The 21,261-nt window shown below is 35.2% G+C and overlaps 1 protein-coding gene across 17 annotated transcripts in view; it reads left to right on the plus strand.

Annotated features, from left to right (window-relative positions):
• LOC119546202 overlaps nt 1–21,261 on the plus strand; it is a 54,194-nt gene that overhangs the window by 17,140 nt on the left and 15,793 nt on the right. For 4 of the 17 annotated variants that reach the window (XM_037852967.1, XM_037853135.1, XM_037853473.1 and 1 more), the window contains 7 exons: nt 10,901–11,032; nt 11,829–11,837; nt 13,722–13,796; nt 14,227–14,301; nt 15,847–16,066; nt 16,128–16,248; nt 17,168–17,274. In XM_037852967.1, coding sequence (XP_037708895.1) covers nt 10,901–11,032; nt 11,829–11,837; nt 13,722–13,796; nt 14,227–14,301; nt 15,847–16,066; nt 16,128–16,248; nt 17,168–17,274 — 739 coding nt within the window. Of the gene's footprint in view, nt 1–6; nt 5,938–10,900; nt 11,033–11,828; nt 11,838–13,721; nt 13,797–14,226; nt 14,302–15,846; nt 16,067–16,127; nt 16,249–16,473; nt 16,581–17,167; nt 17,275–21,261 lie in introns of those variants that run through there. The other 13 variants (XM_037852455.1, XM_037852371.1, XR_005219198.1 and 10 more) reach the window with 13 other exon arrangements.

Below are 21,261 nucleotides of genomic sequence, written 5' to 3' on the forward strand. Positions count from 1 at the left end.
ATTTAGGTTAGAAACATTTGAGAACTAATTTCAAAAACGGTTCCACAAACCTATACGATGAACACTTCTCAGCCGTTGGCGCCAGGGATGCCAGAAAAAAAAAGCCAGTTCCAAAAGCGGGACCCAAAATCCAACACCGAGGAAAGGCTTATCTTCGCAGAAAACGCTCTAAAGAGCCAGATTCAAATAAAGGATCAGTTACGCCACCAACAACAATCAACTATGTATGCGACGTCACTAGCCAACTCTCCAGCTGCCGCTTCAGTTCGGGCACAATTCCTCATTCAACCAGCAGAAAGACCTGATTACCCACTGAGGGTTAATTCCCTGCACCATGTAAACTTGACCCCAGCTCAAAAACAATTATCGCAAATGCAACCACCAATATGTAAGTCGCCCATAGGCCTGGATACGTCATATTCCAGTTATCAAAACACCAATGGAAGCATGGTGTCGATAAAAAGTGAACAGCAGTTGTGTCAAATATACAATTCGCAGCAACACTCCGATTACATTATTTCCGATTATATGGATAAAATTGCTACGCGGATTAGTTTACTCGAAACAGAGTTAAAGTTTGCTTGGCGTGCATTGGACTTGCTTTCTACAGAGTATGGAAAGATTTGGGTTCGTTTGGAGAAGCTTGAAAACATATCAATAGAACAACAGTCTGTAGTTACTAATCTTATGGACCTTATCGGAGCAGCAAATCAAGAACAGCAGCAAAGCAATTTCGAAGGATTAGAATATCCTTCATTTCAGGATGAAGATCAATTGTTACCATTGGTAATGGACGATACTATGGGCATAGACATGGTCTTAGAGGCCGAACCATCTGATCCGGACTATAATAAAGAACTAAGTTTTGGAGATCATAATCACACTGTAGTAACAGAGCTTACGCAGGCTCGCGAGTCGGATGTATTTTTAAATTCAGCTTGTGCATTAGATTCTGACAATCCTTATCTTAATTTCGAAAATATTGATTTGAATGACGAAAGATTGAGCACTGAAACATCAAATGAGGAATCGAGAATAAAACTTTACTCAGATTCCAACCTTATGTTTTATGAGCAGCAGCAATTTTTGGCAAATAATGCACGTGCGGAACTTATGAAGGAATTTATAAATGGACGTAGAGTTTTAAATGAGATTTCGGCATCCTCAGGTGCATCATCGAAAGTAACCAGAAAATCTACTAATATTTCACAGCCAAGAGAAGGACTCAAAAATGACCAATCGTATGTCGATTTAGATGGTGATCACATAAGACAGACAAGCAACGAAGTAGATAGCCTTATTGAAGATGTTAAGTTTTTTCGTTTAGCAGCCTCTAAAACCGGGGAGGGCGGAAATCAAGTATTACCCATTGAAGATACCGGAGGAACGGAAATCTCATCTATTGTCAATGAAATGAACGAATCCTTTTACAAGAAACTTAACGAGGCATATCGTGACAATGACTTGAGTTCTGAGATATTCAAGGTGGATGCTTTGCTCCATCAGTCTGAAGCTACCCACGAACAAATTTCAGCTATCAGTGGCCACTTAGCTTCTTCCTTAGCCTTAAACAATGAGGAAGAGAACGATGTTAAAAAAGTGCAGTCCTTGGAAACGTCAGAAACCAGTCTCGTAAGGCAGTCAATCAACAATTTCAGTAGGGAGTCAAGAAAACATCGGAAAAAAAAACATCATACAAATGAAATGGACATGATAAATAAACTGAAATGTATCCTTGCGAAAGCACAGTCGTCACAGATTATTAACAACGATACTGTAGAATTGGGTACGGAACTCTTAGGTAGGGGTGATCAAATTGAAGTTGGAGCCGACAACATACAGAATGGGTTAGACAATCTTCGACCAACTAGTATCACCTATTTAAGTGATGACATCCGACTAATTTTGGACAACATAACAGAGACATTAATAGAGGAAATAAATAAAATTGCAGGCCTCCAATCTTTAAGTGCATCACAAATTAGTCAGTTACGCAACACAGTATGGTCAGAGGAAAAGTTTTTTCACAAACTCAGTCAAGTCGATAAAAAATTGACTCTGCTCCTTCTTAACCCGATTACTTTATCTGAAGAATTGCGAAGGCTTCGAATTACGAATACGAATGAAAAATTTGTTCTAGTAATGAAAAAGTTCAATAAAAATATTGACACTTTAAAAAAATTAGTTGGTAGCTCACTGGACGATTTTAAAAAAGACAAACCGCGTGCAAATACGATCTCATCTCACAGTCTCAATCCAACTCTTACATCCAATGGTTGTAGTTTTAGTGCACATTTATTGAGAAATAATTCCGATCTAGATGAACAGCTAAAGATTCTCGAGACTCAAGAGATTGAAATAAACCGTAAAAAGAAAATAGACCAAATTGTAAGCGGGCTTGCTGAGGAAGTAGACAAACCTTTCAACTCAGATATTGAATATGAAAACAATTACAGCTATACCAACTCAACCGATGATTTTAGAAGTTCCACAAAAAATATTTACAATGAGGATGAGTATATAAAGTCTTTAAAAAAGAGTCTGGAGCGTCACAACAGCATGATTTTTCTACTTCATTTACAAAATCCTGAGAAACACAAAGTGTCGGCTGATATGAATGATGCAATAATGGATGCAAACCGATCCAGTCTCAGTCCGCCCCCACCAGCTCCCAACGATATCCTTACCTTTAACGAGGCCGTAAATGAACTCAGTGGAGATATTGACTCTCACCAACAAAAGAATGCGAAGTCAGACTCGGGCCTTTCGTCGATGAGCGGTTGGTCACCCAATTCCCCCGTGTCAGCTGGTATCCAAAACTGCAATTTTTTCTGTAATAATGGCGTAGAGAAAAAAGGTAAAGATTCATTGCAATCGTATCATTCATTGCCATTAGCTGGAAGTTCAAACTTTAATAGTTTACCGGCCGGCTATGACAAAACTAATATTGGTAAACAGAACGATTATGTAATATCAGAAGAAAACTTCAACTATATTCAAGAGCTTTCTAAAAATTTACCCATTTGCTCTGCCTATGAAAACAAGTCTATCTTTGATATGAATTCTGACTTGAACGAGATCGAAAAATTTTCAACTGTTGACGAAATGCTAGAATGGGACCAGATTAATGAACTGGATAAAAAAAAAATGTCTACCGAACGGTTAAATTCTGCCCGTATGCCAGACCTGTTGACTACCCAAACACAAAAATCCTCTTTAAAGGCCACTGTAAAAAATAAATACCCAAGTGAGAATCTTGAAACTGTCGAACGGCCACACATTTCAAACATTTCAAAGTATAGCCGTGTGGAAGCATCTTTGGATCATGAAAAATCGCAGCATCAAACAAGCAGACCCTATTTGACAGATAGACTTGTATTCTATCCGTCATCCAACTCTATTACCGATTACAATAGCAGCAATAATTTAGATTATTTAGGACAACAAAATCAAGTACGTTTTATTAAGGAATCCGGGTACATACCAATTGTTTCACCTCCACCGGTTCATCTTGAGTATAATGCTAATAACTATTCTGAAGCTCATGTGCCAATTCTTTTTAGCTTAGCCAATTCAAATCAATCACAGCACGGTTTTGAATCTGTATCTAGTGTCAACTCTGCTGATCCTTCTACCTATGCTAAAAAACATCAACAGTTTGTATCAAGACATTCGTCTGCTAAGCCACCAAAGGTATGGAACAAGCTAAATACCCTTTTAACAGATAATCTAAAGCTTAAGCGTATATCGAAGTTTAATCGATCTCAGTCCTTACCCGGTGATGTGCAAAGTCAAGGCAATCAAAGACAGCCTCGTGGCCAGGCAGGGTCGTGTCCGTTAATATCTCACAAGCGGTCAAACGTAAGTGGAAGCCAGGTTCAGTTATCAAAAAGATTACAAAAGCTACCAATGCGTCTTATACGAAGAGCGACAGGAGCCCCATTCGTGCGACGGCTGTCTCATCCCGACTCTTCTGTTTCATTAGATTCCGCTGCCGGTGAACCTACTCCAAGTGATACTGGTGTACACAAAAAATCACTTTCGTCGAAAATGAATAATCTAATGCAAAAGGCGAAGACTTACAAACGGCACAGCTCTCTCCTGCGCCGCGGCTGTAACTTGTCGGACTCTGAATTAGATACGCCGGACTTTACTTCATCGGATAACGATAAAAGCTCTATAATCGGAAGTAAAATTACAAGGAATCAATACGAGGATGATGTAGAGGAAGATTTTAAACAACTCACCTGTGCCTATGAGAATAAAAAGGAATTAGGTGGTTCAATGGAGGAGGTAAGGGACAGTCTGTCACATAATTTATTCGCTGTTGTGGGTGACCTGAAAAAGATTCAAAGCCCCATATCAACCATTGATGTCTCGACAACAATTCCTCTCGACAAAAATTCCATTACAAATAGTAATGAAATTTGCAATGTGGAAAATGTTACCATCAAAATGCCAGAGATTCTCTTGGAAACATCGTCACAGGCGTGCCTTCAAAAACTCAACTCAGTTTATATTGACGACCTCGGCGATGAGAACATATTTGGAAACTCGGCCAACATTGATGTGAATGTCCCCACCCTAAGTATTCATGAAACATCTGAAGATGTTGGGGATACAGAAATAAGTGCATTACTTACAACGGCAACAACAACAACAACAACAGCAGCAGCAGCCACAACAACAACAGTCACTCGTAATCTCAGTGCCAGTGGTGTTTTGTGGGTCACGCAGCAGTGTTTAGACATTCCAAACAATCCTGGCTATGGGTCGCGGGAGGATGACGATAATCGAAGTCAACATTCTGCTCGCACTCTCTCTTCTTCGCGTAGGCAAAGCACTGAGGATAGCATAGACACAGACGACGAATACTTCTATTATGAGCTTCGCCAGCTAGAAGAACAGGAACAGCAACGTGCAGAGCTTTCTGGAGTCGCATCTGGCGAACCACGTGATGATGATGAGGTGCTATTTTCCCAGATAGGGCAACTGGTCCAAAACGATATTAACGGAGGAGATCGATTTCGATCTGATGTCTGTAAAAATGACGAGGAATTTACTACTTTTTCTCCAAGTGAAAGTGTAAAGTTACGGATGTCCGAAGTATTTAGTGAGCTTAAAAGCGTCGTTAATTTACAGGCAGACGTATTTGTTCACGATACTCTTGAAGAGTTTGTTGTTGCAAAGGCAGCAGGTGAAAAATTTGCAACAGTATGTGACATGCATAGCGCTTGGCAGGATGTAAACGGCGATTTCCAAGTGGCAGCCTCAGAAATGGATTCGAATGACGATGCCGAGATGGAAGATAAAGGCGCGGGGATTGCATGTCATCTACCTAAAAAACATCGAAAATTGCGACGATTAAAGAAGAAAGCACGTGATCGAAATGTAAATATTTCTAACGATGAAGCCAGTTCAAGTTCGTCATGCTTTTCTGAAAATGAATGTGAGCAAAAGGAACATAATCGACTCTTTGACCAGTGTATTACCAAATTCGACGCAGAAAAGGAAGAAAAAGATAGACCAATTAAATCAACGGCATCTAGTGAGACATCTGGACCTGATACACCGGCAGAGATGAGCGATGTTGAGATAAGCGAAGCAGAAATATGTATTAAAAATGATGAAAACCCTTTGCTGGACAATCCAGAGTTTCTTGATAAAAATTTGAAAAACAAGCCCCTGGAACCTGCTCAGAGTAATACGCATTCAATGGATAATATTAAAAACGAATTAGGTCCATCTCAGAGCCCTAAAAAGTTAATTAGTCAAGAATCAGATTTTGATGGATCCCAGGTTATAGGTAGCAATGGTGGAGCGGGTCTTGGCAGTAGCAAGTGGAAGTTATTAAAAACTTTAAAGGAGCGCAAGATCGAGGAGAAAAATAATCAAGATAAAATTAAGGAAGATGAATTGACCAAGGACAAGGAAAAGGTAATTAAATCTAAGTTTATGACAGACAACCAAATTCTTAATTTATACCCAGTGTAATCGTGTCAGTAACTATGATGTCTTGGCGTCGGATTGAATCAACCTTTTTTTTAATGAAATCAAATGGAATACAATGAGGGGTCGGATAAAAGCGGATAAAAAAACGATTTCACATAAAATTCGATGTCTAAAAATTTCTTTTCCCAGTTGTACATTTTTTGTTTTTCCATTAAGAAATCTGCTTTAAAAACTCGTTGTTCTTAAAAAACACGCAGATACAAAGGTACTACTTAAGTAAAATGATTAAAGTTTTTATATCATAGTATGATTATAATGGTCTTCTCTCATATCAGTCAATTATGAATTTGTTTTTCTTTGGACTCGGATTTCTGTAAAGGAATCATTCGGTCTTAAAAATATTACCTTTAAGAATTTCTTTGACGGTCATTCTGGATAACATAAAAAAAAAGTGGACATGACCTAGTTTCAGACGGTGCTTAATGGTCTTAAAGGTTATATCGCATATGATCAATTTTTTCTATAGTCTTTCATAAAATCAATGTTCATGGAAGGCCATTAGTACACAAAAATAATAGTGAATATCGTGGCAACTTAAACCAAAATTTCATAGACCATACCTTTTGTTGCCAATTACTTTATGCAAAGGTTAACGGTAACAAAAATTGAATCGATATTTTAATGTGAGTCCCACACAAGCACTCACACCTCCTAATTAAAAAGAAAAGAACAAGAAACAAGAAAGGACGTTAGCTTCGGCAAGCCGAAGCTTATATACCCTTGCAGCTATAATTATTAAATTTAAAAACACAAAAAATGATATTCCCAATAGTATAAGATAATATGTCAAAAAACACCGAAGCTATAATTTGTTTCATATTATTTTTCCACCAATTTTCCGATCGTTCCTATGGCAGCTATGTGATATAGTCGTCCGATTTTGATAAAATGAAATTCGAAATTCAGAACTAATTAAACAATGTTATTTCCAAGCGTAGGAGGTTATATGTTAAAAAACACCGAAGCTATAATTTGTTTCATATTATTTTCCCACCAATTTTACGACCGTTCCTATGGCAGCTATGTGATATAGTCTTCCGATTTTGATAAAATTTAATTCGAAATTCGAAACTAATTAAAAAATGTTATTTCCAAGCTTAGGAGGTTATATGCTAAAAAACACCAAAGATATAATTTTTAAAAAAATGTTTTTCCTATTATTCCTATGGGAGCTATAAGATATAGTTGTCCGATCCGGCTGGTTCCGACTTATATACTACCTGCAAAAGATATAAGACTTTTGGGAAAGTTTCAGCCCGATAGCTTTAAAACTGAGAGACTAGTTTGCGTAGAAACGGACGGACAGACGGACAGACGGACATGGCTAGATCGACTCGTCTAGTCATGCTGATCAAGAATGTATATACTTTATGGGGTCGGAAACGTCTCCTTCACTGCGTTGCAAACTTCTGACTGAAATGAATATCCCCTCTGCAAGGGTATAAAAACGCAATAGTCGAGTCCTATCAGACACCCGCTACCCAGCTAAAGGAATCGATATGCGAGCATTAATTGCCTCTCCTCAGTTATCCCTTCGCCCGTTATCTCGTTACCCGGTTGCGTTTTGCTTCTTTCCTCAATAATCCTTGCCCTGCCAAAGTAAAATTTATTTTGGAATCAAACGTTTTTTCCGTTTGTAAAAAAACCTACCAACAAATTCACACACTCGCAAATTAGGTGACAAAGCCAATCGAAAGAAGTAAACAAAATCGCATTGCCCTTAACAGGTTGTATCATTATTTATCGGAAATGAAAATATTTTAACGAATGCCTTTTATAAAATGCTTAAAGCAAAGAAGCCAGACGTGTAAAATCTTGTTTTACCCGGCTAGCATCTATATCAGTTGAGAGTAAATAAATGTATTAATTTTGATTTCACTTTTATAAAAATGACTTTACGATTTTATTTAAACTTTATTCAAATTCGAAGAATCATACTCACACATAAACAAAATAGCAGAACAAAAAATGTTTTTGAACTTGTATGCTTTATCAAAACTAATTCCGAAAAAAAATGATACGCCTTCGTTACAGGGTTTTTGATGGGCTATATACACTTGTAACACGAAAAAAAACTAGATTCTGGGATTTCTTTTTAAATAAAAAGAAAGTTTTTTTTCAAATTCTGTTTTTGGTGTCTTTAAGTACATTATTAGTCGAGACACTCGACTGTGGCGTTCTCTCTTGTTTTTATATAGAAAAGGCCCTTTTAGCGACAAGAAATTGATAAAGGAAAAGTTTTTTTTTTAAGTTTTTACATTTTCGATTTCAGATAAACCGTTTTCCAGACTCTCGGCATATGTTATATATGATTAAGGATTATACCGATTGTTTACACTACTACTAAACCAAAGGACATAGAGAATAAATGCTAATGCTAATGAAGTTAAGAGTTATATACACTTGTTAAAAAAATGTGGTATACTCACACACAAAGTCATACCAATCGGACCATTAGAATCGAAGATATAGCATTTTATAGCTAACTACCTATGGGTACAGAAGCAGTGAACTTGAAACTTTAAACGCTATTATCCCAGATCGGTGTTTTTTGCCGAAAATGGGTTTGCGGAAAGTTGGGATTAGGCATGCAGATTCTAGTCCGTGACGCCCACAAACCACCCAAAACTGTGGCTCCTACAGTTTTAAAGCTAGAAAAAAAGTGAACTGAATCGTATTGTTCTCGTCAACACCCATTGATTGACCTAAAAATAATGTTGCCAGCCCACTATAACGCCCGCAAACCGTCCACAAACTTCAAAAAATCGTCCATATGAACGCTGATATCTCGGAAACTATCAAGATAGAGGGTTGGTACTTAAGATTTCGATTCCTTAGCTTCGTACGCAGCCCAAGTTTGTTACGCTGATGTGCCACGCCTACTGTAATGCTCTTTGCATTACCCCTCTTTCCATTCTCACCTGCAGAGCATTCACATAAGCGAACAGAAAGATAATGAATATCGTTTACCCAGTGTTAGAAAGCACTAGAAGGCAGTAATAGGACCGAAAGTTTGTGCACGTAACAGTGCTGTAAATCTTTCTGTTTTCCTTTTAGTCTACGACTAACTCTCTTAAGGCGTGACCCGTGTGCCGATTTTTTCCGTTTTCCAATTTTAAAGCGGTCATCTTAACATTTAAACTTACTTTTATCAATTTTCAATTTAAAAGCTGAGTAACGGGTATCTACCTGCAATAGAAATAAGACTTTAGGGTTTCATCTTGATAGCTTTAAAACTGGTCGGACAGATGGAAATGGCAGGATCGATATGTCTAGTGATGCTGATCAAGAATATACTTAATGGGGTCGGAAACCTGTTCTCCACTGCGTTGCAATCGATAACGAGATAACGATAACGTTGCAATGCATAACGAGAAAGGAAATCCTTGCAGGACGTTTCCTTGGGAGCATTATAAGTATTATGCAGAGCTTTCCTATTTTTAGAAAATTAAAAAACTTTTCCTGGGATATTTTTAAAATTATTTGTCTTAGTGTCCCCTTTTACAATAATTTGAGAGGGTGAAAAGACAAGGTTATTATTCGGCCGCACAACGCATGTTGTAGAATTGCTAATTAGAATCATAAGAACGGAAAATAGTCATTAAACAGAACCAAGGAAATATATATATTAATCAAATAATCAAATCGCTGGGTTTGCAGTCTAGAGCTCTAGAGAGAAAGCTCTAGGCGACGCTTTAAAACGGTTCATATCGTTTAGTGTTGGGGTCTAAGTTTTATTCATACTGAAGAAAAAAATTATGTTTTTTTGCACAATTAAAACGAAAGCATTATAAAACTGAAATTTAAATTTATAGGACAACTTTTCTTGATTAGTATTCTAACGTGTGCTTCAATTTTATTTTTGCTTTTGCTTACAAAATGTTTTAAAAATTCAATTTGTAAAAACTTGCACAAAAAATAAAATAAATGCTGACTCTTCGTGGGCTCGGACTCACGCCATTCAGATGAATGTGAAAGTGCAATGTGCATCGCATTAGACCCCTGGGCCACCGATTTTCTACCGAAAACCACCGATTAAAAGGGTGTATTAGATTCGTCGGAAAGTATGTAACAGGCAGAAGGAAGCGTTTCCGACCCCAGAAAGTATATATATTCTTGATCAAGATCAGTAGCCGAGTCGATCTAGCCATGTCCGTCTGTCCGTCCGGATGAACGCTGAGATCTCGAAAACTGTAAGAGCTTGGCTATTGGGATTTGGCAAGTAGATTCATGAGCTTTTTGCGCAACGCAAGTTTGTTTCAGCAGGGTGCCACGCCCACTCTAACGCCCACAAACCGCCAAAACTGTGGCTCCTACAGTTTTGATGCTAGAATAACTGAAATGTATTGTTCTCATCAATACCTATCGATTGATCCAAAAAAAAGTTTGCCACGCCCACTTTAACGCCCACAAACTTAAAAAAATCGTAAATATGAACGCTGATATCTCGGAAACTATCAAAGATAGAGAATTGGGTTCTCAGATTTAGATTCGGTAGCCTTGTACGCAGCGCAAGTTTGTTACGCGAATATGCCACGCGCACTCTAACGCCCACAAACAGCCCAAACATGTGGCGCCCACATTTTTCATGCTAGATAAAAAATTTTAACTGAAATGTATTGGTCAAGTCAATACCTATCGATTGATCCAAAAAAAATTGGCACGCCCACTATAACGCCCATAACGCTTAAGTCTGTCTGCCGCCGGTAGGTGGTGTATTTCAATCTCGCTTTGGTGCTTGCCTATCTCCATTTCCCTTTGGTCCCTTTAGCTGAGTAACGGGTATCTGATAGTCGAGGTACTCGACTCGCAATCACTGTGTATACCATACCCAAACGTAAGGGTTCCAAATGTACAAACCTTGATTAATATTTAATATTTTTTTCAGAATGGCGGTGGTACTGGAGATGTTGGATTACGTACCAATGGACATCCTAGTGACAATCCGTTCTATAGCAATATTGACAGTATGCCGGATATTCGGCCTCGTAGAAAATCTATTCCCCTTGTTTCTGAGCTGGTAAGTTCTTTAATATTACACTATACTGAACAGCAGTGTTTTTGGTGATGGCCAACGGGAATTCTATTATGTTACTATGTTCATACGAACGATGGATATTCGCAATTGTGCTTAGAATATTCTATACTAACATTATTTTGTATGGATCAACCTGACTCTTTTACAAATCTTTTCTGTTAACCTTTGTTATTATTAGGCTCAAAGCAAGATACACCCAGTCGTAAGTTAGAGAACACATTCTGAAAAACAAAACTCCTTTTTTACACAACTAAAAACCTAATCTATTCATACTGATATCGAAATTGAAGACGACTGTATGAAAACGGTTGTTGCCAATAGTAATGAGAATTAAAACGAAACACGAAATTTGACGTTTTAATTTTAGGACGGATTGGATATATGTACCTGCTTTCTTGTCCGGTCTTTCGATAAAAGAGAAAGATTCTTAACTTTCAAAGTAATCGACTGGGTGTATATAATTTAATTTAATTTCATTAGTATATGTACTATATATAATAATGAAATTAAGTCATATTATAAGTAAACATATTTGTGACAGTGGCGGATCCAAGATTTGGTTGTGGGGTGTTTAAAGGGCTAAAGTAAAGCATCTTCTATAATTTAAGGGTTTTAACTTTCAAACACTCCCGCGGAGCCGTCACTGATTTATAATAATTCATAAATCCTTTAGACAAAAGGACACGATATTAACCCTATTGTCTATGACCTTTTGCTTACTTTTACATACTCCTATAAAAATGTTGGTTTCTTTCGTCGATGATTTGTTGGACGGCAGGTTCTCAAGGTATAGACTAAAGACTTTCAACCTAAACAATTTTATTACATTTTTATTAGCCGTTTTAAAACTACGAAAAACTTTATATTTACATTTTAAACTCACTGATACATGCCAAGTGCAACATTTATTGTTGTTTTTTGTTTTAAATGTAGTTTTGCACCGTAGACTTCATAAAACACAAATTTAAGCGAAAACTCCTAATAAGGGAATGGGAAAAAATTATACAGGCAATACCTAAATTCAAAATTGTCAACGATACAATTTCAAATGGATTAAATAATATACAATTTTGGTACAACTTTAAACCATTCGTACAATACGTACAGTGTGAAGCGCAGAAGAAAAGAATAAAAGAAGAAGTATAAAAATGTCATGCATGCGGGCAAAACATTGTGGGAATCCATTACAGGGCATTAAATCACTCGTTTCAAAGCATCCACAAAAATTGTTTGCGTTGGAAAAGCAAAGCAAAGTATGGTTTTTGTAGCAACACTTATTTCAGAAGTGTTTTTTGTTCAAAAATAAATCCAGTCTTAATTACTTAATTAAGTTATGTATAAAAAGTAATCAACAGTAATAGTCCTTTGCAAGATAGTTTTCATAAATAGCGAAATTACTTTCATATTACGGAATCGTACAATTTCCTATAGTTTAAAATTATTACTATTTTGAATTAGAAAGTTTTCTATCATTTATTTTAAGTTAAACATAGGTTTTTAGCTCAAATTGCACCATTTTTGGAGTGTCTTACAAATATAGTAACATTTCTTCAATCTGAAAACATATTTCAAAATATGTCAACTAACTTAATCTAGCTATCCCCAAAAAATTATATTTGGATCATGTCAACCTATTTACATTTTTTTACACTTAAGAGAAGTCTACATTATATTCTTCTCATAAAATTTTCTTTTTTGATATGTAGCTAACTTTTCTGGCTTTCTTAGTAGAAAACTTGAAACTTGAAACGGAATTATCTCCAAATAGTCTTTTTTTAACTATAAGTCCGATCGCTTAATTTTCTTCTACTTATAGCAAGGAAATTAGTTGTCGCTAAACGCTGAATTTTATTTGTTTTTAAAATGGATTTATTAAGAATAAATTGAAAAGTTTCTTTATAACTTTTAGTATTACCTGTTCTTTCGGAATGGTGCCCCCTTAAAATTTCCATGAAATGTCCATTCAAACTTATGTAATAACATTTTTTTTTGAAAATGACTTTACAAGTGTTTATTATAAACAAATAAATACTTCTTACACTTAATTCTGATATATGTAGGTTTTTCTTAAACAGGTTTCTTTGCCAACAAAAAAACTAAAGCAACCTTCATATGGCCATCAGCATGTTACAGTCAAAATGCACCAAGAAGGATGATGGTAGTTCCTGGTAGAGTTGGACCTCTGGATCACTAATAATAAGAAAAAACATTTTTGTACGTTCTTTTTTCAAATTCTATTCTATTAATTTATTTGACTTACTTAACTTTGAGTTAACGGGTGACATTATATTTGTAAACTAAAGAATAATAATCTACATTAATTAAGCGCAACTCGAGATATAACTAATAACAAAAAAAATGTTCTAAAAAACCCTTTAAACAAACTTATCCGTCAAAATTTTTTACACCTTCTTTTTTGTAACCTAGGGGTTGGAACTCTACCAGGAACTACCATCATCCTTCTTAAGGCATTTTCAAAATATTATTTTGTAAGCTTGTGTTATCAATAATGACACAAGGAGGGTCCTAGAGCCTATAATATCTTCATGACTTCCAAGAGTATATCATTCAACAAATCGTGATAATAAGCATATTCTATGAACAGATATGTATTTAGCAAGTTGCCTTGAGTAATACATAATTTTTGATTCTTTTGATCAATGGCTATCAGGCGCAGCTACAATATGCGCCCGCGAAAATGGATCAATGTAATCTGTTAAGTGTGCATGAAAATGACCAAACCACGGTTGGTAGACAACAGTCGAACACGCTTGCAACGCATATCTATTAGAATTCAAAATAAATAAATCTTTACATTCGGATAGATGAGATTCTAAATATAAAAATATGTACTAATAATTAAGAAAATAAACATATTGCTCTCGTACATAAAGATACGTGCACTCTTTATTGTAGTTATCTCAAATTTGCATATTTTTCCAACGACTTTTATTTGTATTTGCATTCTGCCTGTTACGCTTCTTCTAGTTATTTTTAAAGCTCAAAAGCATATTGTAACTTACATAGGTATCTGCAGTAGAGTTGCGATGAAGTAGCTTTATTTGCTTAGTATGTTTTCAAAACCAAGTTCTTAAAGCATAACTTAAAGATTTATACATTTAACTAACTCATCATATGTACTCTTAGAAGACTAATTTCTACTTACGTCTCTTCAGACAATGGCCGCTACAAAACGAAATGCTGGACTAACATCTGCTGTTCCACGTGCAACGCTTAACGACGAAGAACTGGTAAGCTCAAAACTCATCTCAGCATCTAAAACAAAAGTGTCGCAAAACAACTGCAAATAATTTCGGCTATCGAGCACTATTTTATATTACTACTCTACAAAACAAATAACCCCTAAACGAGGTAATAATGACATGACGACTCAGTACAAACAAAATTCCTGATATAACATTTTGGGACAAGGAAGATAAAAATAAAATATTTGTATACCCTTGCAGAGGGTATTATGATGGAGTGAAGGAGACGTTTTCGACCCCATAAAGTATATATATTCTTGATCAGCATCACTAGACGAGTCGATCTAGCCATGTCGGTCTGTCCGTCCGTTTCTACGCAAACTAGTCTCTCAGTTTTAAAGCTATCGGGTTGAAACTTTCCCAAAAGTCTTCTTTCTTTTGCAGGTAGTATATAAGTCGGAACCATAAGGAACTATAAGATATAGTTGTCCGATTCTTCTGGTTCCGACTTATATACTACCTGCAAAAGAAATAAGACTTTTGGGAAAGTTTCAGCCCGATAGCTCTAAAACTGAGAGACAAGCTTGCGTAGAAACGGACTTACAGACGGGCAAGGCTAGATCGACTCGTCTAGAGATGCTGATCAAGAATATATATACTTTATGGGGTCGGAAACGTCTCCTTCACTGCGTTGCAAACTTCTGACTGAAATCATAATACTCTCTGCAAGGGTATAAAAATATTTTCAACTTAAGATCTTTTGAATCTTCGCCAAGCCGAAGTATATACACCCTAGAAATAGTCAAAGTTAGTTACACAATTTTTAATTTTTAATGATTGTTGCTAGCATCAGTGATACTTAAAAAAACGAGTTTTATAAAATTAATACCACTTCCCCCCGTGGTTGCGCGCTTGAAGGATTTGTTCAAATAAATACATTTTACTTCCGATAAACTTTTTGTATATAATAGTTTGATTTTTTAACAACTTAATTCATTATTCTGAAAAATTTAAATATTCCGGGGTAAAAGATAATATAATAAAAAAAATAACGAAGGTAAAAGACTTGCGAAGATTTTATCCGGATAGCTTTAAACTGATAACTTAGTTTGCGTACAAACGAACAGATAGACGGACATTGCTAGATCGAATCGACTAGTGATGCTGATCAAGAATATATACACCTTATAGGGTAGGAAATCTGCAAGGGCTTTGCATACATGCTTTGGCTGGCCGAAGTTAGCTTCCGCTCTCTTTAAGGTATAATTTTACAGCTCTTTAAATTGCTTTTTTACATACAACACATTTTCAGGTAAAATCCCGTTCTTAAGTTATAGTAATACAAACGGCAACAACTTTTCACTAAATAACTAACGAATAATTAAATAATCTTTTAAAAGTATTATAATTGGGTATGCTGCACAGTGTCCAAATTTACTATTCTAGCTTAAGATTAAAAAAATTTGCAACTGTTAGAACTTATTAAAATGTTGTATCCTACCGATAGACAAAAAGTCACTATGAAAACAATATGTAAGCGAATCGGCAATCTAAATGTAACCTTAATTGGTATTTGTTTCCAATCCATAGAAAATGCATGTGTACAAAAAGGCTCTACAGGCTCTGATCTACCCTATATCATCGACTACGCCCCACAACTTTCTACTATGGACGGCAACATCTCCTACGTACTGCTACGAATGTGAGGGTCTTCTGTGGGGAATAGCACGACAAGGAGTGAGGTGCACTGAGTGCGGTGTAAAGTGTCATGAAAAGTGCAAAGACCTGCTGAACGCTGATTGCCTTCAGCGTAAGTGTTCTATATATCCAGAGGTGTGCTTTTAAGATTTTCATTTAATTTATGATTATAGGTGCTGCCGAAAAGAGCTCAAAACACGGCGCGGAGGACAAGGCGAATTCGATCATCACCGCGATGAAAGAGCGAATGAAGCAACGTGAGCGAGAAAAGCCAGAAATATTCGAGTTGATTAGGTAATATATATATACTTGAATAGTGCCTATTATCGCAGCTATATAACTTACCTTTAATGGGGATATACACACTTATAAACATAACACTTAATATGACGATATTGATTTGATATGCAGCCTCCAAATCTATCATTACAAAGTAAAAATAAGTTAGTTAGGTTTTTAAGCGGCCAGAACCACTAAGAACAAAAGATAGTTAACTTTGACATGGAATTTATCCACTAGAGCCGTATTCAGCGTTGAGGAGAAGAGTCACACCGGTCATATGAAGGCTGTTAAACAAAGCGTCCTGGATGGCACAAGCAAATGGTCGGCCAAGATAGCAATCACAGGTTTGAAATTCTAAAAAACTAACTTTTAATCGTCGTATTATGTTGTCGGTTTAATTTGAATTGGATGTATGTGAATGTGTTTGCAATTCGCATTTGAATGACACGCTGTATTTATTATTATTATATTGATCTATTAAAAATGCAATATTGGTTTACAATAATGAATGTGCGATTATATGTAACTGTATTTTATTTTTGTATTTGAAAAATGTGTGATATGCATGTACGCATTACATACATGTATATTTTTGAAATCCACATATAAAAGCAAACCTGAAATTTTATACAAGTATTAAGTAGCCTTGCGGCTTCATTTTATGTGTGGGCTTCATCACAAAGTGTTATATGCGAAGCAATTTTTATAGGCATAGGCATACACATGATTAGGTTCAAAACCAAATTACTAATTACATCTTTATAGGGTATTAGCAAAGTGTAAAGGTCGATAAACGTAAACATACAGGGGGTACAACGCACGCACCCGCCAATTAAATAACATACTTTTAGTGTTTTAATATTTCAGAAGCAAGAATGGAGATCAAAAAGTAAACACAAATTATAAATGTATGCAATCGATTTAATTTAAGGATGACATTCGGTGTGGATCCTGATACACACATAGATTCATTAGAGCAGGCTGAGTACGCAACTGTTGAGGGAACATCTAAGTGGTCATGCAAACTAACAATTACAGGTACACGAACAAAGCCATTTGGCATTAAATGAATTCCCTTTATTTTGATCTATAATTTTATCGTTTGTTTTTGCATCCTTAATTTCCTATTTCACAACCACAAACTAAAGTGTAAAAAATTTCTGGAAAAAGCTAATATTAATTTAATTATTTCTTTAATTACAGTTTTAAGTTAATATATTTGAAGGTTTTCTTTGTTAAATAATTATGTTTCCTCCACCAGTTTATACTCGTGCTTACTTATCTTAAATATAACCCTTCTTTTATCAAAACAAATTCTTCATTTATTTAATATAACGTTATAAATTAATCGGCACTTAGGTAGGTCGTGTAGAAAATTGAAAAAAATGAAATTGAAAAGAATTGAAAACTTATCACTTTCTATTCACGGCCTTTACATTGAAGTCAATGATGCTTAATTTTAAATCAATGAACTATCAAATGTAAAATATATTATTTTTGGGGATTCGTCCTAACACAACCAAAAAGGCTCTGCTTAAAAAACCAATGTAAATCAAGAAGAACGCTATAGTCGAGTGCCTAGACTATCTGATTATTCCGTTTCAAATTATAATTGATTAATTGTGGATGCTAGGATGGGCACTAGAGTGGGCGTCAGATGAGTAACCGGTATAATTAAATTTTGTCCTTTCGCACTCAAGATAAAGATATGCTCAATTTCTAAAATTATTGAATTGAATACACCAAAAAAGTATTAATTTAATTTTCATGCTCTAAACTGTAAACTGCCAATAAAGATTACAATTTTAGCCAGAATTTTGAGACGCTGTGACGCATATATTTTCGATCGGTAACAACAGCCTATTCGATATAGCTTTGTCCGTTTTTACGGAAACTTGTCACTTGGTCTTAAAGATATCGCAATAAAAATGTTCAAAAGTCTTCTTTCTATTGCAGGTAGTACGGAAAAAAAGATCGGGTTTCAATCTTGATCTGGGGGTACACATTTTATGACAATTGTGAAAGATTTAAAACGCTAGCTTTTAAGCTGATCTTGCAGAAGGTATTAAAACAGACGGACTGACGGACTATGCTGATTAGGAATACATACATTTTGTAGGGTCGAAAACGTCTTATTTACAAAGTTACATTATTCATACCAAAATTAAAATACCGTCTGCAAGGGTATACAAATTGTACATACACCGTAGGAATGCAGTCGTCAAAATAAAAAGTTGTTTAGCCATCCATTGACAAGTGGTAAGCTTATAAAGGTGTTGACGCTAGGTGGTGGTTTTGTTTCAAAAACGAACTGGTTTTTCATTTGCATCGAATAGTTAAAATATTGTCATAAATCTAACTTTTTTTGCTTTATAAATAGAAATTTAAATTTATTTATGTATTTCTAAATGCCAATTCTTGCCATCTGTGCAGGAATAAAACAAACCAAATCAAAAAAGCTCAAAACACTCAAAATATGGATTCTGTTATTTTCTCATTCATTTTTCAGTCGTTCCTATAGCAGCTTTGAGATATAGAGGTCCGATTCGGTTCGTTTCGACTTATGTACTTCCTGCAATGGAAAGAAGACTTTTCAGAAAGTCGTATCCCAAAAGCTTTAAATTTGAGAGTCTAGTTTGCGAAGAATCGGATATACCGAAATTCTAATACTCTCTGAAAGGGTATAAAAAATCGGACGATTAAATAAAAAAGTCATGTTGTCATGAAACCTATCAGTAAAGTTAATCCTGCGGTTACTTTAAAACTCATATGATTTTAGTTATAGTGTACCTAAAATTAAAATTTTAAATATAGCATAGCTTTATGAAAAAAATTTTTATTTTTTACTATACCAAAGCAAATAAAACTCCAAAAAATCGCCTACGGTTCTTGGAAATATTCAGCTTGCATCAAATCTTAATTCTATTAGATATCTAACCCATGGCTGTATTTAGTTTCCGTAAAGTAATTGTTTTCGTTTAATAGAAAGAAAGGGAATTAACTTAATTATTTTCTTTCGATAAAGAGAAACCACTATAAAATTTAGAGACTTAGGTTAAATCGCTCGGAACTTTATTTCAAGATTAAATTGTATACATTTTAATTACTGTAAATTCAATCAGCAGCAATGCTTGCTAAATATTAAAAAGGTGGAAGAAGTAACCTCACAAATTTGACGGGTCATACTGACTTTAGTTTCGGAGATAGTAATGGGTAATGTTAGCCTAATGGGAAGTTTAAAGATTAAAAGTTCTATGTAATCAAAAATAGTACCAACCATTTTTTTACGATATAGAGAAAAGTGTGCGAGTTTGGCCACATTAAAGAAAAAAAACTTATGATCCTTTTTTGCACCGACTCAATACTGTCAATGTGCATTTAATAAACGGATGATTATTAAACAAACAAAATGTGCAAAAGTACAATAAAACCTTTGCAATCGGTAAAACTGCTGCTGAGTGGCGAAACAACATTTCTTGCGATGTGGCAGTGTCGATAATTGCACTAGTTTAAAAAATTATATTTTGTAAGATGGTAGTTCCTGGTTAAGTTGGACCCCTAGACCACGAAAAAATCTGTGTTCTACTGCATTTAGTGTTTTTAGTGTTGGACTGCATTTTTTTTTGCTACTCATAGGAATAAGAATAAACTAGAGAGAACGCTATAGTCGATGCATTCGACTATCAGATACTTGTTACTCATCTAAGGGGAGTACGAGGGAGATAGATTTATGCAAGCAACAAAGCGACTGTTCCCAAGCTTACACATCACGCCACTGCGCCACCCAACGTCGGTTCCTTTATTTGCTTATAACTTTTTAATAAATCGTCCGATTTCATTTTAGCATGTATATGAATATTTATAATTAAAGCAAAATCCCATTTACGCTTTTACCAAATCTTAAAAACTGTGGGCGCCTTATGGGCGTTTGTGGGCTACTCTATAATCTGTAATTCTTATCCCAACTTTCTAGCTTTTATAGTTTCCGAGATCTCAGCGTTCATACGGACAGACAGACATGGCTAGCTCGACTCGGCTAGTGATCCTGATAAAGAGTATATATACTGACTGTACTGTTACAAGCTATTGTCCAAGTACAATACACACTACGAGTACCGGGTATAAAAATCGGACTATATAATATAGCTACCATTGGAACGTTCAAATCAATTTCTAATATATATTTCTCACTCCGTTTTTTCAAGCTATGTAGTGTCTTGGTCATTTAGATAGGAAATGCCAAGTTAAATACAAAAAGAGCAAATATTACAACTAATTAGTTAGAGCGATTCAAAAAATCTATTAATAAAATAAAAAAATGTACAAAAATATGAAGATTTTTTGAGTTGAAAAACGTAAGCCCGAAAAATAATATATTTTATCAACGTCAACAGTGCGTATGAGTGTATTGTTATGTTGTTTGAGTCTTACAAATTTGTATATATAACATATTATATATTATAAATTTTTTGAGAATTTTTGTCTTTTCTTTCAGCACTAAAAAATCAGACTATGTATAATTTGTACAAAGAATATTATAGCTTCCTAATAGATTCAGTTTTTCTTTACTTTTAATTTACAACTAATTTTACAGGTACACACCCAAAATTTTCCACGAACCCTTTCTAGTTTTCCATGATAATTGAACCCTCTTGAGCCAAAGTCCCATACAAAGTTGTATTTCATCACCAACAGGCGCGGTATAGCTAAGAATACATAAAAACGATGTTTGCTGACATTTAAAATTTTATGGCCCACATAGTTCGACATAACTTAAATATTTTCGCTGAAACACTCTCTCAATACATGACGGCAGTGCTGAAAAATAGTCCCCATCTTAACCATTACCCATGTCTTTGCAATTTAACGACAAAGTTGAAAATCCTTAATTTTTACATTTTCTCTAATGGAAGCAATTTCTATTTTTCTTGAAATCTTTTGGCCACTGTAAGCTTTAATTTCGGTTTTATAGCATAAAACCGTTTATTTTATTTTATTATCTGCTCCTATATGTTATCAATTTTA

The sequence above is a fragment of the Drosophila subpulchrella genome, chromosome 4, assembly GCF_014743375.2.
Source record: "Drosophila subpulchrella strain 33 F10 #4 breed RU33 chromosome 4, RU_Dsub_v1.1 Primary Assembly, whole genome shotgun sequence".
Classification (NCBI taxonomy): domain Eukaryota; kingdom Metazoa; phylum Arthropoda; class Insecta; order Diptera; family Drosophilidae; genus Drosophila; species Drosophila subpulchrella.